Source organism: Tigriopus californicus, chromosome 7, assembly GCF_007210705.1.
Source record: "Tigriopus californicus strain San Diego chromosome 7, Tcal_SD_v2.1, whole genome shotgun sequence".
Lineage (NCBI taxonomy): Eukaryota > Metazoa > Arthropoda > Copepoda > Harpacticoida > Harpacticidae > Tigriopus > Tigriopus californicus.
Window position 1 is genome coordinate 2,565,493 of NC_081446.1, and position 16,607 is coordinate 2,582,099.

At 42.5% G+C, this 16,607-nt stretch overlaps 1 protein-coding gene across 1 annotated transcript; it reads right to left on the minus strand.

The window, feature by feature from the left end:
- Positions 1 to 3,651: 3,651 nt before the first annotated feature.
- LOC131882955 (protein enabled-like) lies at positions 3,652 to 15,075 on the minus strand. Its single transcript, XM_059230248.1, has 6 exons — positions 14,271 to 15,075; positions 10,187 to 10,364; positions 9,191 to 9,346; positions 8,034 to 9,059; positions 6,004 to 6,295; positions 3,652 to 5,000 (listed from the first exon to the last, which is right to left on the minus strand). The coding sequence occupies exons 1-6, from the start codon at positions 14,273 to 14,275 to the stop codon at positions 4,972 to 4,974; spliced, it is 1,686 nt and encodes a 561-aa protein (XP_059086231.1). The 5' UTR covers positions 14,276 to 15,075; the 3' UTR covers positions 3,652 to 4,971.
- Positions 15,076 to 16,607: the final 1,532 nt, after the last annotated feature.

Consider the following 16,607-nt stretch of genomic DNA (forward strand, 5'->3'; position numbering starts at 1 on the left):
CCACATTACTTTTGCTCTATGTGTGTTGCGTTTATGGACTTGGTTCTCTAGAGTTAGTGGGAGTGAAGCAATCCTTGTACTTGAACAATATCTGTCTGTACTTAACCTCCAAAATTTTAATCTTAGGGAAAGATGCCTAGACCTCAATAAAACCTGTCACATGATGAAGGGGAATCAACAAAATCAAGTCAAAACTTGTTGCACATAGTAAAGATGCCCATCCTGCAACAACAAGACAGGCCTCAAAACTAAATCTTGTTGATGGCAAGTGCCTCCTTGATATAAGTAGCTATTCTCTAAACGTTGTGAATGTGTTGCCATTGGCAGTTCAAAACGCCAAAACATTGAGCCTTTTCTGCAAAGCTACCACCTCAATACACTTGTTGCAATAGAACTTTTCCCTGCTAACTTCCCCAATCTACCCTTAGGTTTCTTCTTTTCTTTGGTTTGGTTTTCACGGGCTTTTCTAAACGCTGCAGGGAATGTAATCCCCACTAATATTAAAATGAAAGCTTATAATTCCTCTATTTATTACCTTTCAATCTTTATATGACATTTGGTATACCAACGAATTTGAGCTGGCAGACCGAGCTAATCCTTGAATGTAGGGTTGATCAGGAATGCGATCTAAAAATTGGCCCCAAGTCTGACTTGAAAGATGCAACCGGATCAACAAGGCCTACGTATTCCCTACGAATATCAGAGGGAAGCAAATTAAACAATGAAGGAGCCCGAGAAAGACGAGAAGTGGACTTCATTGTTCGAGCTGGCCTGGATTCTCTAGGACTTGAAGGTGCTCGCAATACGCACAATTAAGCCTCTACGGTCACTAGAATTGACCCTAAATCCCAGGTTGGGACAAAGGTCATGGATGCTTTTGAAGACGTACAATATCAGATACCTTTCGTACCTTCTCTGAATACTGTACAGTCCCAACCTTTCAAACCTCTCCCAATACGAGAGCTCTCTCATTCCTGTGATGTTCCTAGTGAAACAGTTTTGGACTTGGTCGACCTTTTGCAAACCATGTTGAACTCATTGGAGCCGAAATGGGTGAAGCATATTCAAGATGTGGCTGAACAATCGACTTGTACAGAGTTAGCATCGTGATGCTATCTCTGGACTTAAACGTGCGATATATCCAACCGCACATTTGAAAAGCTTTTCCCACCTTCAACTTGATATGCTCATCGAACTTTCCATTATTTTGGAGGACTGCACTTAAATCTTTCATAGATGAGACCTGCTCAATAACTTTACTTCCATTTTCTATGAGTGGAGTATTCAAAGGTGTTGACCGGGAGGGTCATTGAGCGGAGTTTCAGGGTTATTCAGGGTCAGGGTAATTTCATTTCAAGGAGGGTTAATATGCTCTATCTGTTCTAATTTCCTTTCTCTTAATATTGACCGCATGGACAGCAAATACTTTGATCCTTTTCTTATTTTCTGAAATTTTGAGTTTCTTTATTTGCATGGGATTAACACTCATTGTGATAACTTTTCAGATAGTAAGCCCATTCACGAATTTTAATTTTTGATGTTCTTTGATTTCACTAACATTTTGAGAGTTGTGAAACAAACCATTCTCATAGGCTTGCTGGGGACCATATTGGTAGAGCAACCGCTTTCCAATTTGCGAATCCTGGTTCGATCCCAGGCTTGCCGAGTCCAAGCTTCTTTGCGGTGTTTAAATAACAACATAAGTTGCTGCCTTAACATCTGAAATGGGCGAACCTGCGATCATCCCCGAGGGTGAGAGGTAATAATTAATGTTGCACGTTTGGTTACGACAACGGAGCGGGAATAGCCGAGCGAGACAGCTGTCTTCTGACCCCGAACAAACAAACAAACCATTCTCAAAACAAATTTGGATTCATTTAATTTATATTGCTATTATGGATTTATTTCGGATCCGAACCCAATCCCAATCCCAATCCGAACGCAATGTTCAATCCGACCGAATCCGAATCCGAACTTTTTTGCCCAATCCGATTCCGAAATTTGTTGGTCAATCCGATCTGAATCCGAATCCGATCGGATGCACAACTCTACTCCCAAGTCTAACTCAGTTCATTATTCCAAAAAACTACATTTCTTATCAAAATGCATCAATGGTACGCTGTTAATGCCGAAACAAGCAAAGCACATGTTAGCTTGATTATCTCTAGACCACAGTGAATGAAATAAGTACCAATTTAGTCCAAAATGATGCCGCATTTGGCTTTTTAATTAGCTACTTATCGACAAAAAACTTCGAAAATGGTAGATGACGATAGCTTTTGAAATTACCGACGCCGATTTGAAAACTTCCATTGGCTTTGATGCTTTGAAAGTGATGCAAATCCAGGTAGTTGTAATTTAGGTTCGATCTTCGCAATTATGTCGTTGGATCTCTTATTCTACATAGATAATCAGTTTATAATGCCCGTATTAATTCAAACAATAAGTTTACGTGCTTCCACAGTACCTACGGGACATATTAAGAATTCAAGGGCCCTTGTTGCGTATTAGGACGAAGTCATTTCTTTCAGATCGTTTTGAATTTATGCCTGCACCGTAGAATTCGACAGGGGAGTAGTAACGAAAATACAAGTCATACAATTACAGTAATTGCCACTTTTTCGAAAAAGAAATAATAAATAATTAAGTCTTCTTCGACGCACAACTTCCTTTTGCCAATGTCTGCCTGATGGTTTCATCTCACTTATTCACATTTGGCATATTTTAGCAAAAATACCTTTTCATTCGCCACATGTATTGAGTAATGGCGATAATGAGGCATAGGCCTTGAAAAATTGACCAGCTTCCTTTTAAGAAAAGTAACGAGACTTCACTTTTTTGAGAGGATTGGTTGTGAAATGAATTATGACGTCTTAGTCTTTAGTGGCCTTAGTAGCTGGAACTGTAGTCCAGTTTTTTTTTAGGAACGACTAACGCCCTGACAGACAATATTATTACGATTTGAGTCCAACCTGAACTCCAACCTGAAGAATATAAAAAATGGATATCGTGATTATCTATTTCCCCCAAATTTCTCTTGTAAATAAATCAGTTTCTTCACGTTTAGATATGTGTTTATAGTTAATTCGTTAAGAACCGCCCAATACTCAAATTAAAACATTAGTTTTAGGGCCAAATGTAGAATCCATAAAAGCTTAACCTGCATTTTACGAGCACCTTCAAGCCCTTGAAAGTTGAAACTTCAAGATATAACCCAGGATTGGCGCGACCAACTGTACTTGAGTTTTTTACTCTACATAAGTTGGCGAGATTGGCCGCACTCCTTAGCAGAAATTTTCAGCCTACCAAAGCTGATGATTGTATTAGGCCTGATCAGTTCTTCCAAATCGATATGATTTTTGTTGGATTTGCGTCTTCTGGGGAACTCTTTTTTTTTTCGAAGAATTGAGGAAACCAAATTACTCGAGCGAGTCTGTGTTTTGCCATGCTCGCCACATTAATAATTTCAATCATTTCGTCTTTCTCGGACTCCTTCAATATTCTATAGATTCCCCTTGATTTTGGTCGGGTATATCAAAACGTTTATTTTCGGTCGTTTTTTCCAATTTTGGGCGAAACACTCAAGTGCACTCGGATTCGAGACCGGACTCGCCCCAGCACTACTAACAACTCTTTTAAGGCAATAGGATGTTTCGAGAGAATTTGAAAGTTTTATTGAACATTCGATACAAGACGGAACATAGGAGTAGCTGTAATAGTAATAATAATAAAGATAGTAATGATAATAGTAATGGTGATAATAATCGTAGTAGTAGCGATAGTTATGATTATAATCAAGATAATTATAATGATAATAATGACGATAGCCAATGATGGATCAATAGGACCTTTCCTTAACGGTACCGCAATGCAGTGTCAATGTCAAAAGGTTGTTGAGAGCACCACTCCCATCTAACAGGCACACGAATTCTGAGTTGCCTATTTCCGTTATCTAATTAATTCATCGTATCAAAAGTGGAAGTTGTAGCAGCGGCTGGGTGATCAATGAGGATTGTGGGGCTGAGGAACTTTGAGAATCCGATGGGCTATTAGAAGCACTTGTGTGTCTGAATTCTATGCTCGATTCTGTTTGGTTATTGTATCTGCGTGTTGGTTGCTCTTCTGCATAGAGTTGAACCTAATTAGGAGGAGATTGACTAGTTAGTTAAACAAATTGTCAGTTCAAGGATCGCTTCATTCCAGCGAGTTTTTCTTTTTTTCTTCAACTCGTCTCATCCTCTAGATTTACAAAATATCCAACTATTTTACAATTTCGCTGAGAGAGACGCGTACGGATGATTCTTATTTTAACGAGAGAGGAGGGATGTCTTTCAAACTTTCTCGAGTTTGTTATCGGACTCCTTGTTCTGGCAAACGAGCTGCAAATGCATGATAAAAGGAGAATAAAACACTTATCACAATATCGTTTAAAAAAAACCAAGATGATGAGAAAACTAATGGGCAAAAAAATCAAACCGGGATGGCGGAAATAGCGTTGATATTGCACATCAAGGATATATTAGAGAGAAACGCAAAGTAGAGAGGGTCATCAATCAAGATGTTTGGGTAATTGGTAAAATGTGTAATCGAGTGAGAGAACGAAAGTGGCTGGAGATTGAATGCAACTATAATAATATGAAGTGAGTGTAAGTAATCATGAAAATCAAGAACGAACAGGATTGTTGGTTGGTTATGTGAGTGGGTGGGTGGGTAGTTGGTTGGGGCTGGATACTGGATTTTCTTCTTGTTTTTTTGTTTCTTTCCTTGAATCGGAGGGACAAAAGTCAATTGTGAATGAAGGATGATACTCGGGTCACGGATGCCATGGGATGTGTCGCAAGGTGATTTGGCTGCTTCTTTTCTGTCTAATAGCTGATGTCTCACAGCGTCGGATTGAATTTGGAGTGTAATTACTCATTATTCATTCTAGTCAAGGTGGGACAACGCAAGGATTGCTAGTGGCTTTTGATTCTAACGTCGGCCCATCTCACTACGGATCACTGGAATAAAGGAACAAAGTTGGAACGTAAATATTGTTGCGTTTCGTCTACACCTTAAATTAGATGGCTTGAATCTATTGGCAATTCATTAGACCTCTTAGTTGACATTTCATAAATTCAAAAGTCCATTTTGAATGATAACGGATGGAGTTTCTATGTAACATTTTTCGAACAAAATTACATTATTGATTTTTATGTCGGTAAAGCTTTCGTCAACTTCAAAAGGGATACACTGAAATCCCTATCTAGGAATCCCTATCTAGGAAACTCCACACACACACATTCATGAAAAAAGGACTTTATTTACCGTGTAAGCGAACTCTACTTTTTCTGATGGATTATGATTCAGTAGTAATAATGACTGATGACTCTAAGGAGTGCAATGAGCAATATTAATCCTCAGACATACTGTATTATATTATGTGTTCAAGAAATATATTTTTTTGCAGTTGGGCTCGATTGGTTTGAAAAAAATATGGTTCTTTCATTTCTTGAAAAATCGGATTATTCAAGTAGTTTTCTAGATTAAACTTCGGAATGAAACTCAATAATCAAAGTTTCTTCGATTGTTGAAGAGAAAAGTAGAAAAAAAACAAATCATTTTCTCCCACAAGGGTTACTACATCCCTATTTTGTATGAATATTAGGTATAAAGCAAAAAAAAATATGCTGCTAATATAAGGATTGTTACTGAAGTTCTTACAACGATATTTCATTATTCACTATAGGGAAAATAAAAATATGTTCTCTTTTTACCATTGAAGTCGTTCACATTTGTCGCAAAACCCTTGTTTTTTTCATAAACTCGAATTGGGATTTGGTCATTTAAGACTGTCAAAGCGAAGCAGAATAATTCAGATTTACATATTATTAGTGCAATATGCTGATAAGTCATAGAATAACCATTTCTCTGTCAAACTAAAAAGAATTTTTCCCTGTCCATTGACCTGTCATTAATGCTGTTTCTTAACAGGTGTGTAAAAAATTGCTAAATGATAGTTACCCTCAAGGATTTCTTCTTTCATTTGTTTGATTTCTTTTCTCATTTCACTGAGGATCTCTTGCTTCATGGCGTCTAATTCAGGATTGCCCGTGGAATCGCCATTAAATTGGGTGACATCGATTTCGTTGGCATTAGAACCGAATCGCCGGCGACCCCCGACTTTCGGGGACTCTGAGCCCGCATTGGATTTCGTGCCCGTACTCGTGGGCGAGGAGCCCTTTTCGAATACACGCCCTCGGGAATTGGAGTGGCTTAGGCTCTGATTCCCATTGCTGCCGTTTTCGGGCTCGTCCTGAAATTGAAAGTGGTGATCAGTATAAGTGAAAGCCATTTCAAGAAATAAATGCGTTGCATATATTCGAGGTAAATGTTCTCGTAAAATGATCTCATATCGTTCCAATTGATGTGCTAGAACCAATGGAATGGCTTCAAAGATATAAACTATACCATCATGTACTTTAGAGATTATCTTATTCATTACCTGCACGTTACTTGCCAATTCCCACAAACAAGGTCGGCATATCCCTCAACTAAAGAAACATTCTGCTACCTCGACTTCATCATCTGTATGACTATGTATGAACCACTGGAATAAGGACCGGGTCCATGCTAGGGTCAAGAATTAACATTTTGGAAGGAAGTGAACGCCGCATAGTATTTTTCTTCACGGGAGGCTGGCCCCAAGGTCACAGCAATTACTTATTTCAAATTTCTGCTCAATCGAGAACCCGAGTCATTGCCAAAAGTAATGCCCTCTCAATGCACAGTACACAGAGTAATCAGTTTTAACAAAAGGGCTAGCCCATTCATTCTGTGGAGAGATATGTTATAAGCTTTGAGAGGGCACACCTTTGGATCCAGTAGCTCGATTGGGGTGAACATTGACATTTGAAGTTGTGGGGACCTGGGGCCAGTGTCAAACGAAGAAGAAGGCAATGCGTTCAATTAATTCCGAAATGGCAATTCTCGACCCCCCTCCCCGTCCAATTCAAGTGGTTCATGGATTATGACTAGGGACGGGCAAAATGTGCAAAATCTTTTAGAGACAAAAAGGTGCAACAAATAAGCCTAAACAGTGCAGAAAAAAGTTCAGCAAAAAGTGCAGAGAAAGTACAAAAAGGCCATAAAGTATAACAAAGTGTGCAAATAAAGTGAAAAAACAAGGGATAATCATATCTATTATTCAAAGTAGAACAAATTTGAAAAGCGCTTTCTTAAAAAACCGACTTTTGCCTCAATTTTGGACCCAATTGACAAAACTTTAAATAAGCTTACCCCACTTATTTATCCTCTTTTCCCACCAGCCGATCTGCGACATTGATCTAGCTTCTCTACATTAATCTAACTGAAGAAAAAATGGTGATTTTTCTTCCTCAAAAAAGAGAAGATAGTTAGCCTGGAGGAGGTAAAGAAAGCAGTTATGTTGTCTTTTTTGGGCCGTTTAACTATCTTAGCGCCCTGCTTAGCTTGTCTCTTTGGACTTGAAACTGGCTCTTTTTTATTGAAGTTGTCCCTTGTTTCTTAACCAACAGCGAAGTATTTTTGGCCTCCACGATTTTAATAATTGACGTCGATTGTTCAAAATTCAGCTTTACATATCTTTATTTTGGCGGCAGCCTTTGGTTTGAGACAATTCTAACGCCAAGAAAGCTCTAACTTGAACCAAAACAAAAGTTTTAGGCCAAATGTGCAAAATAAAGTGCAAAAAACAATAAAAAGGTGCAAATAAAGGTGAAAAGTTCAAATGTGCAAAAAAGGGGTCTTTAGTGACAAAAAATCTTTTAACACAATTTGCCCGTCCCTGATTATGACACATTGCCTTGGTTGTAAATCTAGTAAATAAAATGTCATTCTATTCCATGGACGCGGAAGTGAAAGGGGGTGGTGGTTTCTCAGCATTTCCTTAAACATAAATGTAACTTAGCAGCGCTATTTTAGCCCTTTCATCAACAATATTTCTATGAACCAAGTTAGCTCATGCCGTTCATTTACATGTAAGGATCAAAAACGGGTTTTGAGCTTTCACTTACATCATCATGTTTCTGTTCCACCTTGGCTCTTCGACGAGCCAAGGTCTTCTGCATCTCGTCCATCATGGATGCCATGCCTCCGCCTCCCCCGGAGAGGGCGGGTCGCTCCTCTTTCCCGCGGCCAATTGTGCCGTAGCCCGAGCTATTGGAACTCGTGGTGCTTCCCCCACTGTTCTCCTTGGGGTGAGTCTTTTTGAGTTTAGCTGCCTGTATGGCTGCAGCCAGTCCACCAATGGGCCCGTCAGACAGGGATCCCATGGGTGGTGGAGGAGGCGGGGGTGGAGCACTACCCATGTTAGCTGCCGGTGGAGGCCCGGGTGGAGGCGGAGGCGCACCTCCACCGATGCTCATGGATGGCGCAGGTGGAGGACCAGGTGGAGGAGGCGGTGCCACTGGAGCTGCCGGGGCCATAGGAGGAGCCGGAGGAGCCGGTGGAGCCGGGGGCGGTCCATTGCTGACGCCGCCCATTGGCTGAGGCGGCCCCGGAGGTGAGGAGATCTGGTGCATATTGGGACTTGAATGGACTTGGTGGATCATCACTCCATTGGAGGGTTGCTGCTGAAGGGAGAGCCTCCGCTCCAGCTCGATCTCATGATGCGGTTGATACTGTTGTTGTTGTTGTTGTTGTTGTTGTTGCTGCTGCTGCTGTTGTTGTTGTAGCTGTTGTTGCTGTTGTTGCATCAATTGGTGGGAGTCATAACCAGAATCACTGCCGCCATAGTGGTTCCCAGATCCCTGACTTCCACCCCCATAATGGTTGCTCCCTTGACTACTTCCGGCATGGTATTCATCGTAGATATCGTAGTGACCGCTTCCATCATTTTGTTGGTGTTGATGAGGTTGTTGGTACACTGGATGCTGCTGTTGCTGTTGTTGTTGCTGCTGTTGCATTTGATGCTGCCTGTTGTTGTTCATATGTTTTTGTGGTTGCGGCTGCGGCTGTTGAGGGGATATTTGTTGCTGAAGGGTCTGACTTGGTGGCGGCGGAGCTTGTCGAAAATTCATTTGAGACCCGGTGTTCAACACCTGAAATGAATTGGATGGACTACTGTAGTCTTATATATATGTACACTATCACAAGCGTTGATATCAGGGCGGATTTGAATAATAAAGGAAAAAAAACCCTTCCAAGAATAAGTCAAACATTGAACCTTTACCTCAAGGGCCCTAAGCATAGCAGTGGCGAATATCTCTGCATCGTCCTTGCTTGAGAAATTGAGACCAAACACCTGTTTCTGGTCCCTCCACTGGTGGAAGGTAGGCGTGGCTTGGTTATACTTCAGTCCCTTGAGTATGGCACAGTTAATCACAATCTGAAACGAAGACCAAGAGCCTTGATAAAACGCACTCCTGATGACGTAACAAAATCAGGTCATGAGAGGCAACAAAAAACAACAACATAATCTCTTCATTCATTATTTGCCTTCAAACGAAGCATCACATGACGTCCTCCTGACACTGGGACACGCCCTTCCAAAACCCATCAAGCTTTTAGGGCTGATAATAAGCGCCGGACCGACCACTACACATTGCCAATTTGCGCGATTTGCAATTGCACTCATTTAAAAAAACGGCGATGCATCCCTTTGAACGTATTACCTAATGTTCCCGGATATTTTTTCCATACAAGTCTTAAATCAAGAGTTGCTCGAGAGCCAGCACTTTTTGCTCGCACTCCAATGAACACGAACACTTTTAGTCTCAATCCATGTTTGAGGGGTTTGGATTTGTTTTTAGTCCAAATAAAAACTTGTCACTTCGGGCTTCAGCGAAAGAATGAAGACCAAGAAAAAGAACATCTCCTCCAACGGATTGGCGGGAGGCCAACGTTGATGAACGAGGATAGCGATATCCCACCAGATTACATATTGCATCTCGTGGAGGGGGTGGACTTTTTTGTACAACATAATCCAGGTGTGTGTGTGTGTGTGTGTAGACTAGGGAGCGGTTCGTATAAAAAAACACAGATGAACGCCCTTCTAGACAAAACTCCCTTATTTTCATCGAGTGTACGTACGAACTCGTGCCAATCAATCTCGAATCCCGTTCATGCAAAAATAAGTGCTTCTCTGTGCAAGTGAGCGTGGATTTTCGAAATTCCTCGCTCTTAACGATTTGATTGATTCGATGGCGCACTTTCTCGTTTTCCATACCTCATGATCTTGCAGCTTCCTTCCCACCACTCTGAAGGTTGAATTGATGAAATGGTGGTAGATGTGGACTTTGGAGAGTCCGTGTGAAGACCCGGATGGCATCCATTTCTTGTTGAGATCATCATACACCATGACCGAGGCCCTGGCCGAGGCGATGCTTTGCTCCGGTCGTTGCTCACTGAAACAAGAACAATGTACACATGCGTTCGTTATAAGTCATATTTTCTTTAAGGGGAAAAAGAGATTGTGTGACGGTGGGTGGATCCTGATTTTTGTGTCTGACCTAAATTGAAAAGTGAAGTATCCCATGATGAGACGAAAGACGGTGAATTGAAGCGAGAACTCAATGACAAATCCAGATCCACTCTGGCTTGGAATCGCTAATCTCGTGTTCAAAAAAACGGGGAAAAAACCCTCGCTGTGATAACAACATTAACACGCAGGTTGTCTTAGGAGGGGTTTGTTTAGACAGAAGTCGGGGGAATGGATAGTCTTTACACGCATCTGGAAGACATTATTGAACTTTTCCTCACTCAGAAGACGAATTCGTAATCGAATTGACAGCCAGAGGAGAAGAAGCTCCTTTTTATTGGCGTGTTTTGATGTCGAGGCGAATAAGACATTCCAAGGCTTTTGTACGCGGCTAATGGTTCGACAAAGATGAATCCACCCTCTCTTTGAATGCCAAATGCCAATGCACATGATACTCTGGAGACTCATTAGTTTCTTGAAAACAAAGCATGACATGACAATCAAGACCCTCCCGATTCAAATTTGGGTCGAACCAATGCATTTCTTTGCCCTCGATGTCGACTGATCACCAGGAAATAAAGGCCCTCTCTCTCTCGGATGGAGTGCAATGCCGAGTTGACTCATATTCGATGCCGCACCCGGTACAAGTTTTAACTTCTTTTTTTTTCGGTAGCAAGCCGCCGCCTATTCTACTACATGAAAAGACATTCTTGTTTTTATGGTGTCGTCTTTGGAGAAAAACTGAAAATTTGGACACGACGAGTCCAATTTGATGTGGGAGAGACTTAGAAACACCGTATTTCAGTACAATCATTCGTGAAACGTTGTAATAAACCGTGTCCCCTGACGGTCAGAACCCTGGGAACCTCTTAAACAGCACGTGTCCGAAGAGGCTCGTACTGATCGTAAATAAGGGCTAATTACGGTGCCACAATTCCCACCACCAATTGGAAGTACATCATCTTGAGATCGATATCGCAAGATCAGCATATCTTCAGCTCGTTAGGGCCAGTTAACGGATATCTACAGGACGTGGCTGGAGAGCTAGGATACGATTTTTTGCGGACAATCCAACCTAGCAGCTGGGGCTTGTCTATTAGTAGTAGTTACAAAGCAACATGGCAGCTGGAAGTGTCCATTATTTCGGGATGTTTCGGTTTTTATCTATGCTTGATGAATATTTGAAAATGGCCATGACTATCGATCGAGAAAAAAGAGAGACTGGGAGGGCATTTCGGCTGATTTTATCATCATTCATTGTGACCAAAGAGAGTTGGGAGAGCCCCCTCAAAGCCGGGGATGAACGGGAGACGTGCCTTCTACATACATATACAGCAAGTGTGTATGTAATGTAATCGTGTGTATAGGGGGAGGAGGGTAATGGAATTAGTCCATCAGGGAATGGCACCACTCGTGAAACACGTCCAACAGGGCTACCCACAACCGTCGAGGATCCATCCAACGTTCAAGAGCAGACTGGATCAGCCCCAACTTTTTGTCAACGCCCTGTTCACTTTTCGATACATTCGAAGCTGTTCACGCAGCCGCTTTCAATTCCGACTTGCCAATGACATGTTGACCCTCTTGCCTCTTACCCGCATCATGATCATCTCAAGTACAAATTTGAACAGGAAATCCTTCAAACTCTTTGGCTTGAAGTGCATTTCTTCATGCCTGCAAGTCTTCTGAGAAAGGAAGTGGGCTCGGCGAGAAGAAGGTCAATAAATCATTCTGAAGCGACTTTAACCTGCTCTAATTTTTTCCTCTCAAGAATGACACCTGGTTGAAGCGTTTTTCCGAGGCAGAGCCGTGCTTTCGTTGGAAGTTGTGAATGAATATACTTACATTTGTCGATAGTGGTAAAACTGATTCATATGGCTAAGCTCAGCGCATCTTTTGCTATCCAAGGTCGAGTTAATCGTCGTTTGCCTTCAAGACATACGAATGATAAGATGATAGCAACTCCTGAATGAGCAAAACGCATGCAGTCGACCCCCTCCCCCCAAATCCAAGTCGTTAGCAAAGATCGGGGTCGTCTTTGTGAATCGTTTCCAGGACGTAATGATGGTCCTCCATCGAATGAGAGCTTTGACATGTGTGTGTTTGCGTGTGTGTTTGTGTATTTGAATGCGAGAAAGTTGCCTGCTTGAGAACTCGCCATGTTTGCCACTGACATCAAGGCTTCGGAACTTGACCTTTGAAAAGAGAGTTCCGTCTGCATAAACGCCTCTCGTTTGGATTTCAGGTCAGCTCAACTGAGCGTCGCAATTGTTTGCCTATTACGTGATTTTATTGCTTTATGCTTTGTTTGAGAGTTCCAAAAAACACGAGGCAGAGTGGCACAATGTGCAAAAGCCTCCGAATTATCCGATCAAACCGAGGGATGTTTGAATGATTTACTTTTGTAAAAGACGTGTTTCGTCTCTGCAGCTGAGAGTTTTTGAATTGGCTACAGGGTCAACACTTAAGATGCCTTCACAATGGTCGTCAAGGAGATAGAAGTTGTCAGAGATCACAGATCAAATCTTGAAGAGTGTCATTTTGACTCAGTGGAGTTGAAAGAAATTCAAATTGGATTCGTTTTAGGAGAGTATCCCCTCGGAAGAAGAGGAAGATTGAATGTAAATATGAGAATGAGAGGAAGCCGAGGGGAAAAAGAGGATTAAACATTCGGGAGATCTCTCACAAACAACTAACAGCGTTTTTTGCTCGTGCAAATCTGCTTCCCCTCATTTGTTTTGGCTTGTGACTTTGAAAACAGGCGAGACTCCATTGGCATATATATACACGAGTAGTTACCGATTTCTTGTTTTTAGGTAAAGAAAAATGCCTTTGGGAGTCATTGATCTGCCCGAAAAATTCGCCGGGGGTAAGCCTGACAAATCCCATGTTGAGCAGGAATTTGCGAAATTTACCTATTCCTCTCGCTTCTTACGTTTCCATGGGGGAGTCTCGAGAAACTGCATCTCAGGCAGCGAACAATAGACAAAAGGAACTCTCTTTCATCAAGTGTATCACCTCTTTGTTCGACGCCTCTGTCCAGTAAGCCGCATTATGCAGACAGAATAACAGTAAACTGGAAAATGTGCGTTCGTTTTTAACCGCATGAGAAACATCTCATTAGCTATTGGCTACTCGGTTGCCATGTCAGGATGTCACGTCAACATGTCCGAATGAAGATGGCATCAAAGTGCCACCGGATTATCTAGGCCAAGAGGGTCTTCTCGAATCTCAGGTTTCTACTTGAGCGATTACGTGAGAGTTCAGGAGTAAGTAAAGCTTCGGTACGTAGACCAGGAACTAGCGGCTCTGGCCACTCAACCTTGGCTGAGGCATGGGTGTGGCACCAAAGACTTACGTTTAACTGAGCCAATCCGACAGATCTGGACCATGTCCAATTACCTGCTTGGGGCCCCGATTTTTCACACCTGACTCATATACATCGATAGAAGGACTCTCGTCCCGGGATGCTCTTACTCATCGACTGTCAAGGTTTTACAATGATGATCACCAATGAATCATCCCGTTGTCCTGTCTCTCCAGTCTCATCTGATCTCTGATTCCCACCCCAATTCCAAGATGTGTCATATCGGTGGATCTGCACGGCTCGCCAAATTAGTTCCCCTCAAGGGACACAATTATGGCTTTTTGATGGCTTTAAATGCCGATGGAGGACACGAGCCGCTCTATTCTGCCCAACTTCAAGAAGAAAAGGGGAGGCAGAAGGGGGGCAGGAGGCTTGTGGGAGGAGGAACCAGGGTGTTTTTGTTCCCTCCCATGAGCGTCTATAAACCATGATCTGGAGACAGCTGGGGGTAGGTGCGGTATTTACCTCATGTTGTGGCTAATGGTGTGGCGACCACGTCTTCAGCAGACTCCCAAAATTGGTCGCTGGACCACTAAGGGTCACACGGCTGCACTGGGCATTCACAGGGTCGACCCCGGGGCGTTGGGCGGCCAAGGGACAACGGAAGACCTGGAAACACTTCACTGGGAACACGCTGAGGGCCTTTTTCACGGTTTTTCCTCCCTCGCCTTTCCCTTCTTTTCCCACTTTTGCACCCTTTGGAGTTGCGACCACGACGATTACCACCAACACTATCGAGTACCCACGGCTGACTACCGTGTATTTAGAAGCTTCAAGCACTGCTTCGGCTGCCACAACAACTACAACAAGAAGACCAGGGAGAAGAAGAAGAAGAAAAAGATGTGGAAGAAGACGAAGAAGAAAAAGAAGCAGTCAGTCCTCGTGAGTCAGGGATGGAGCTGCTGGGGCCGTCCGGTTTGGAGGAGGTCTCTATCTATCTTTCTCTCTGACTGAGTTTCCCTGCTTCGGTCGAGTCTTTCTCTCTCCGAGTCTCTTGCCTCCTTTTCGGTCTCTGTCTCTTTCTCTCTCTGTCCGTCTCTCTGTCCGTCTCCCTCTAGACCTCTTTCGAGTTGGATTGGAGGCTCCCTAGTTCTGGCAAGATTTGCCCTAATGTTGTTCTCTCGTGAACCTCCCTGGCATCGTACGGAGAATGCCTCCTCCACCTCGACCAACACCATCACCGTCAACAGCACAACCTCCGGCAACTCAGGCTAGGGCCAACGGGAGGAGCGGCACGAACAATGGGAGGGATGGCGTGCAGCCCTCCCCCCTCCCTCTCAAGTTTACCAACAGCCAGTTCTTCGAGCCGAGGGCCGGCAGGAGTGACGAATCCCGCATGCCCAGCAACAGCTCGACCCTTGCATCGGCCTCCACTCACAGTCGTTGGCTTGAAAATAGTGCTGCCAATTAGGTATAATAGATATCGAATTGCAGACATCTGGTACAATATTTCTCTGACGGGTAGAAGAGTTAGTTTGGGTATAATGTTAAGATTTGGTTATTTTAGATAAGAGGGATTTTCGATTTGTCATTTGGCACCAAAAATATAAAGCTTGAATGACTGTCTCTAGCTGACCTATTGTCTCCGGTACACCAAATCTAGACCTAATAGAGAACATTTAACAAATGAAAAAGATTTACATCCAGTGTTTTGTGTCCAAATTTGTCATCCTCATGACAGTTTTAAGAAAATAAATGGTTTAATTTGAAAGGAATCGAAATTCATGCCAATGATTCCTCATTCCCCCAGTGGTTGTCATAATCAAGCACTGCCATTTTAGTTTTGATATATGTCTGTTTAAAGAGTTCTTTGCAGCCTAGAGTTCATTATATCTCTCTTGTCATTAAGTGATCTTGAAATCTTATCACATGATGTTAACGAGTTCAAGCACTAATTAGACAATTTGCATCATTATCTTCTGTTTAAACTATTTTGGCATGACATCGGCACCTTTTTGGCATCAGAGATCCAAAATGATCTGGCAGCACTCTACTTGAATTCTCTGAATGAGAGCGCCGACCAAAAAGAACGTCGAGATGAGATGAGCTTTGAGTGGACTTGGCAATACAATAAAGGCAGCTGTTGAGGCCCCTCAACTTTGGCTGAAGTGGCTGGACTTGAACCTGGCCATGGGCTTGGAATAAAGAAAGGCACCTGATCAGGGACTCTAGGTTGTCAGTCTCGATGATGTTAATTTTAACGCGCAAGCGAGAACTTTATGTGTTTGGGGATACTCTAAGCAATATGTGGTTCTATTTTGAGAGATATGTTAAAGCTTTTGAAAGATTCAGCAACACGAAGGCTGTGATTATTTGGCAGAAAAATATCAGACCCTGACCTGACCCATTCGTCTGGGACGATATTGACATGGAGGGCGAGGAAATGCCGGGTCGTCCAAAGTTGGGCCGGCGAGACTCATTCAGTTGTGTAGGCCTGGATCTTGGCAAGAAGTAATACCATTTTGGGCACCGGCTTTTAGAAACTTAATCCTACCCGTATGACAATTTGGTCTTATTCATTTACCACGATAATCGATGCATGTTTCAATACGTGACTGATTCGGGTATTATCGCCCAAGATAACCAGTCAAGAATACTTTGAAGAATGAACAAATAATACATTTTGAACAAATCGAAAGGTTTTGTCCATGTATCACTTGGGGTCTATATTCCTAACACTTACTTCGCCTGGAAGGAAAACGTATTTTCCACGGTAAATAGTAGATAAAATCGAAAGAACCAACATTTTGTAGGTTGCGCGATTACTTTTCACACATTCCTTTTCAAGGGAATGTTGTTCCG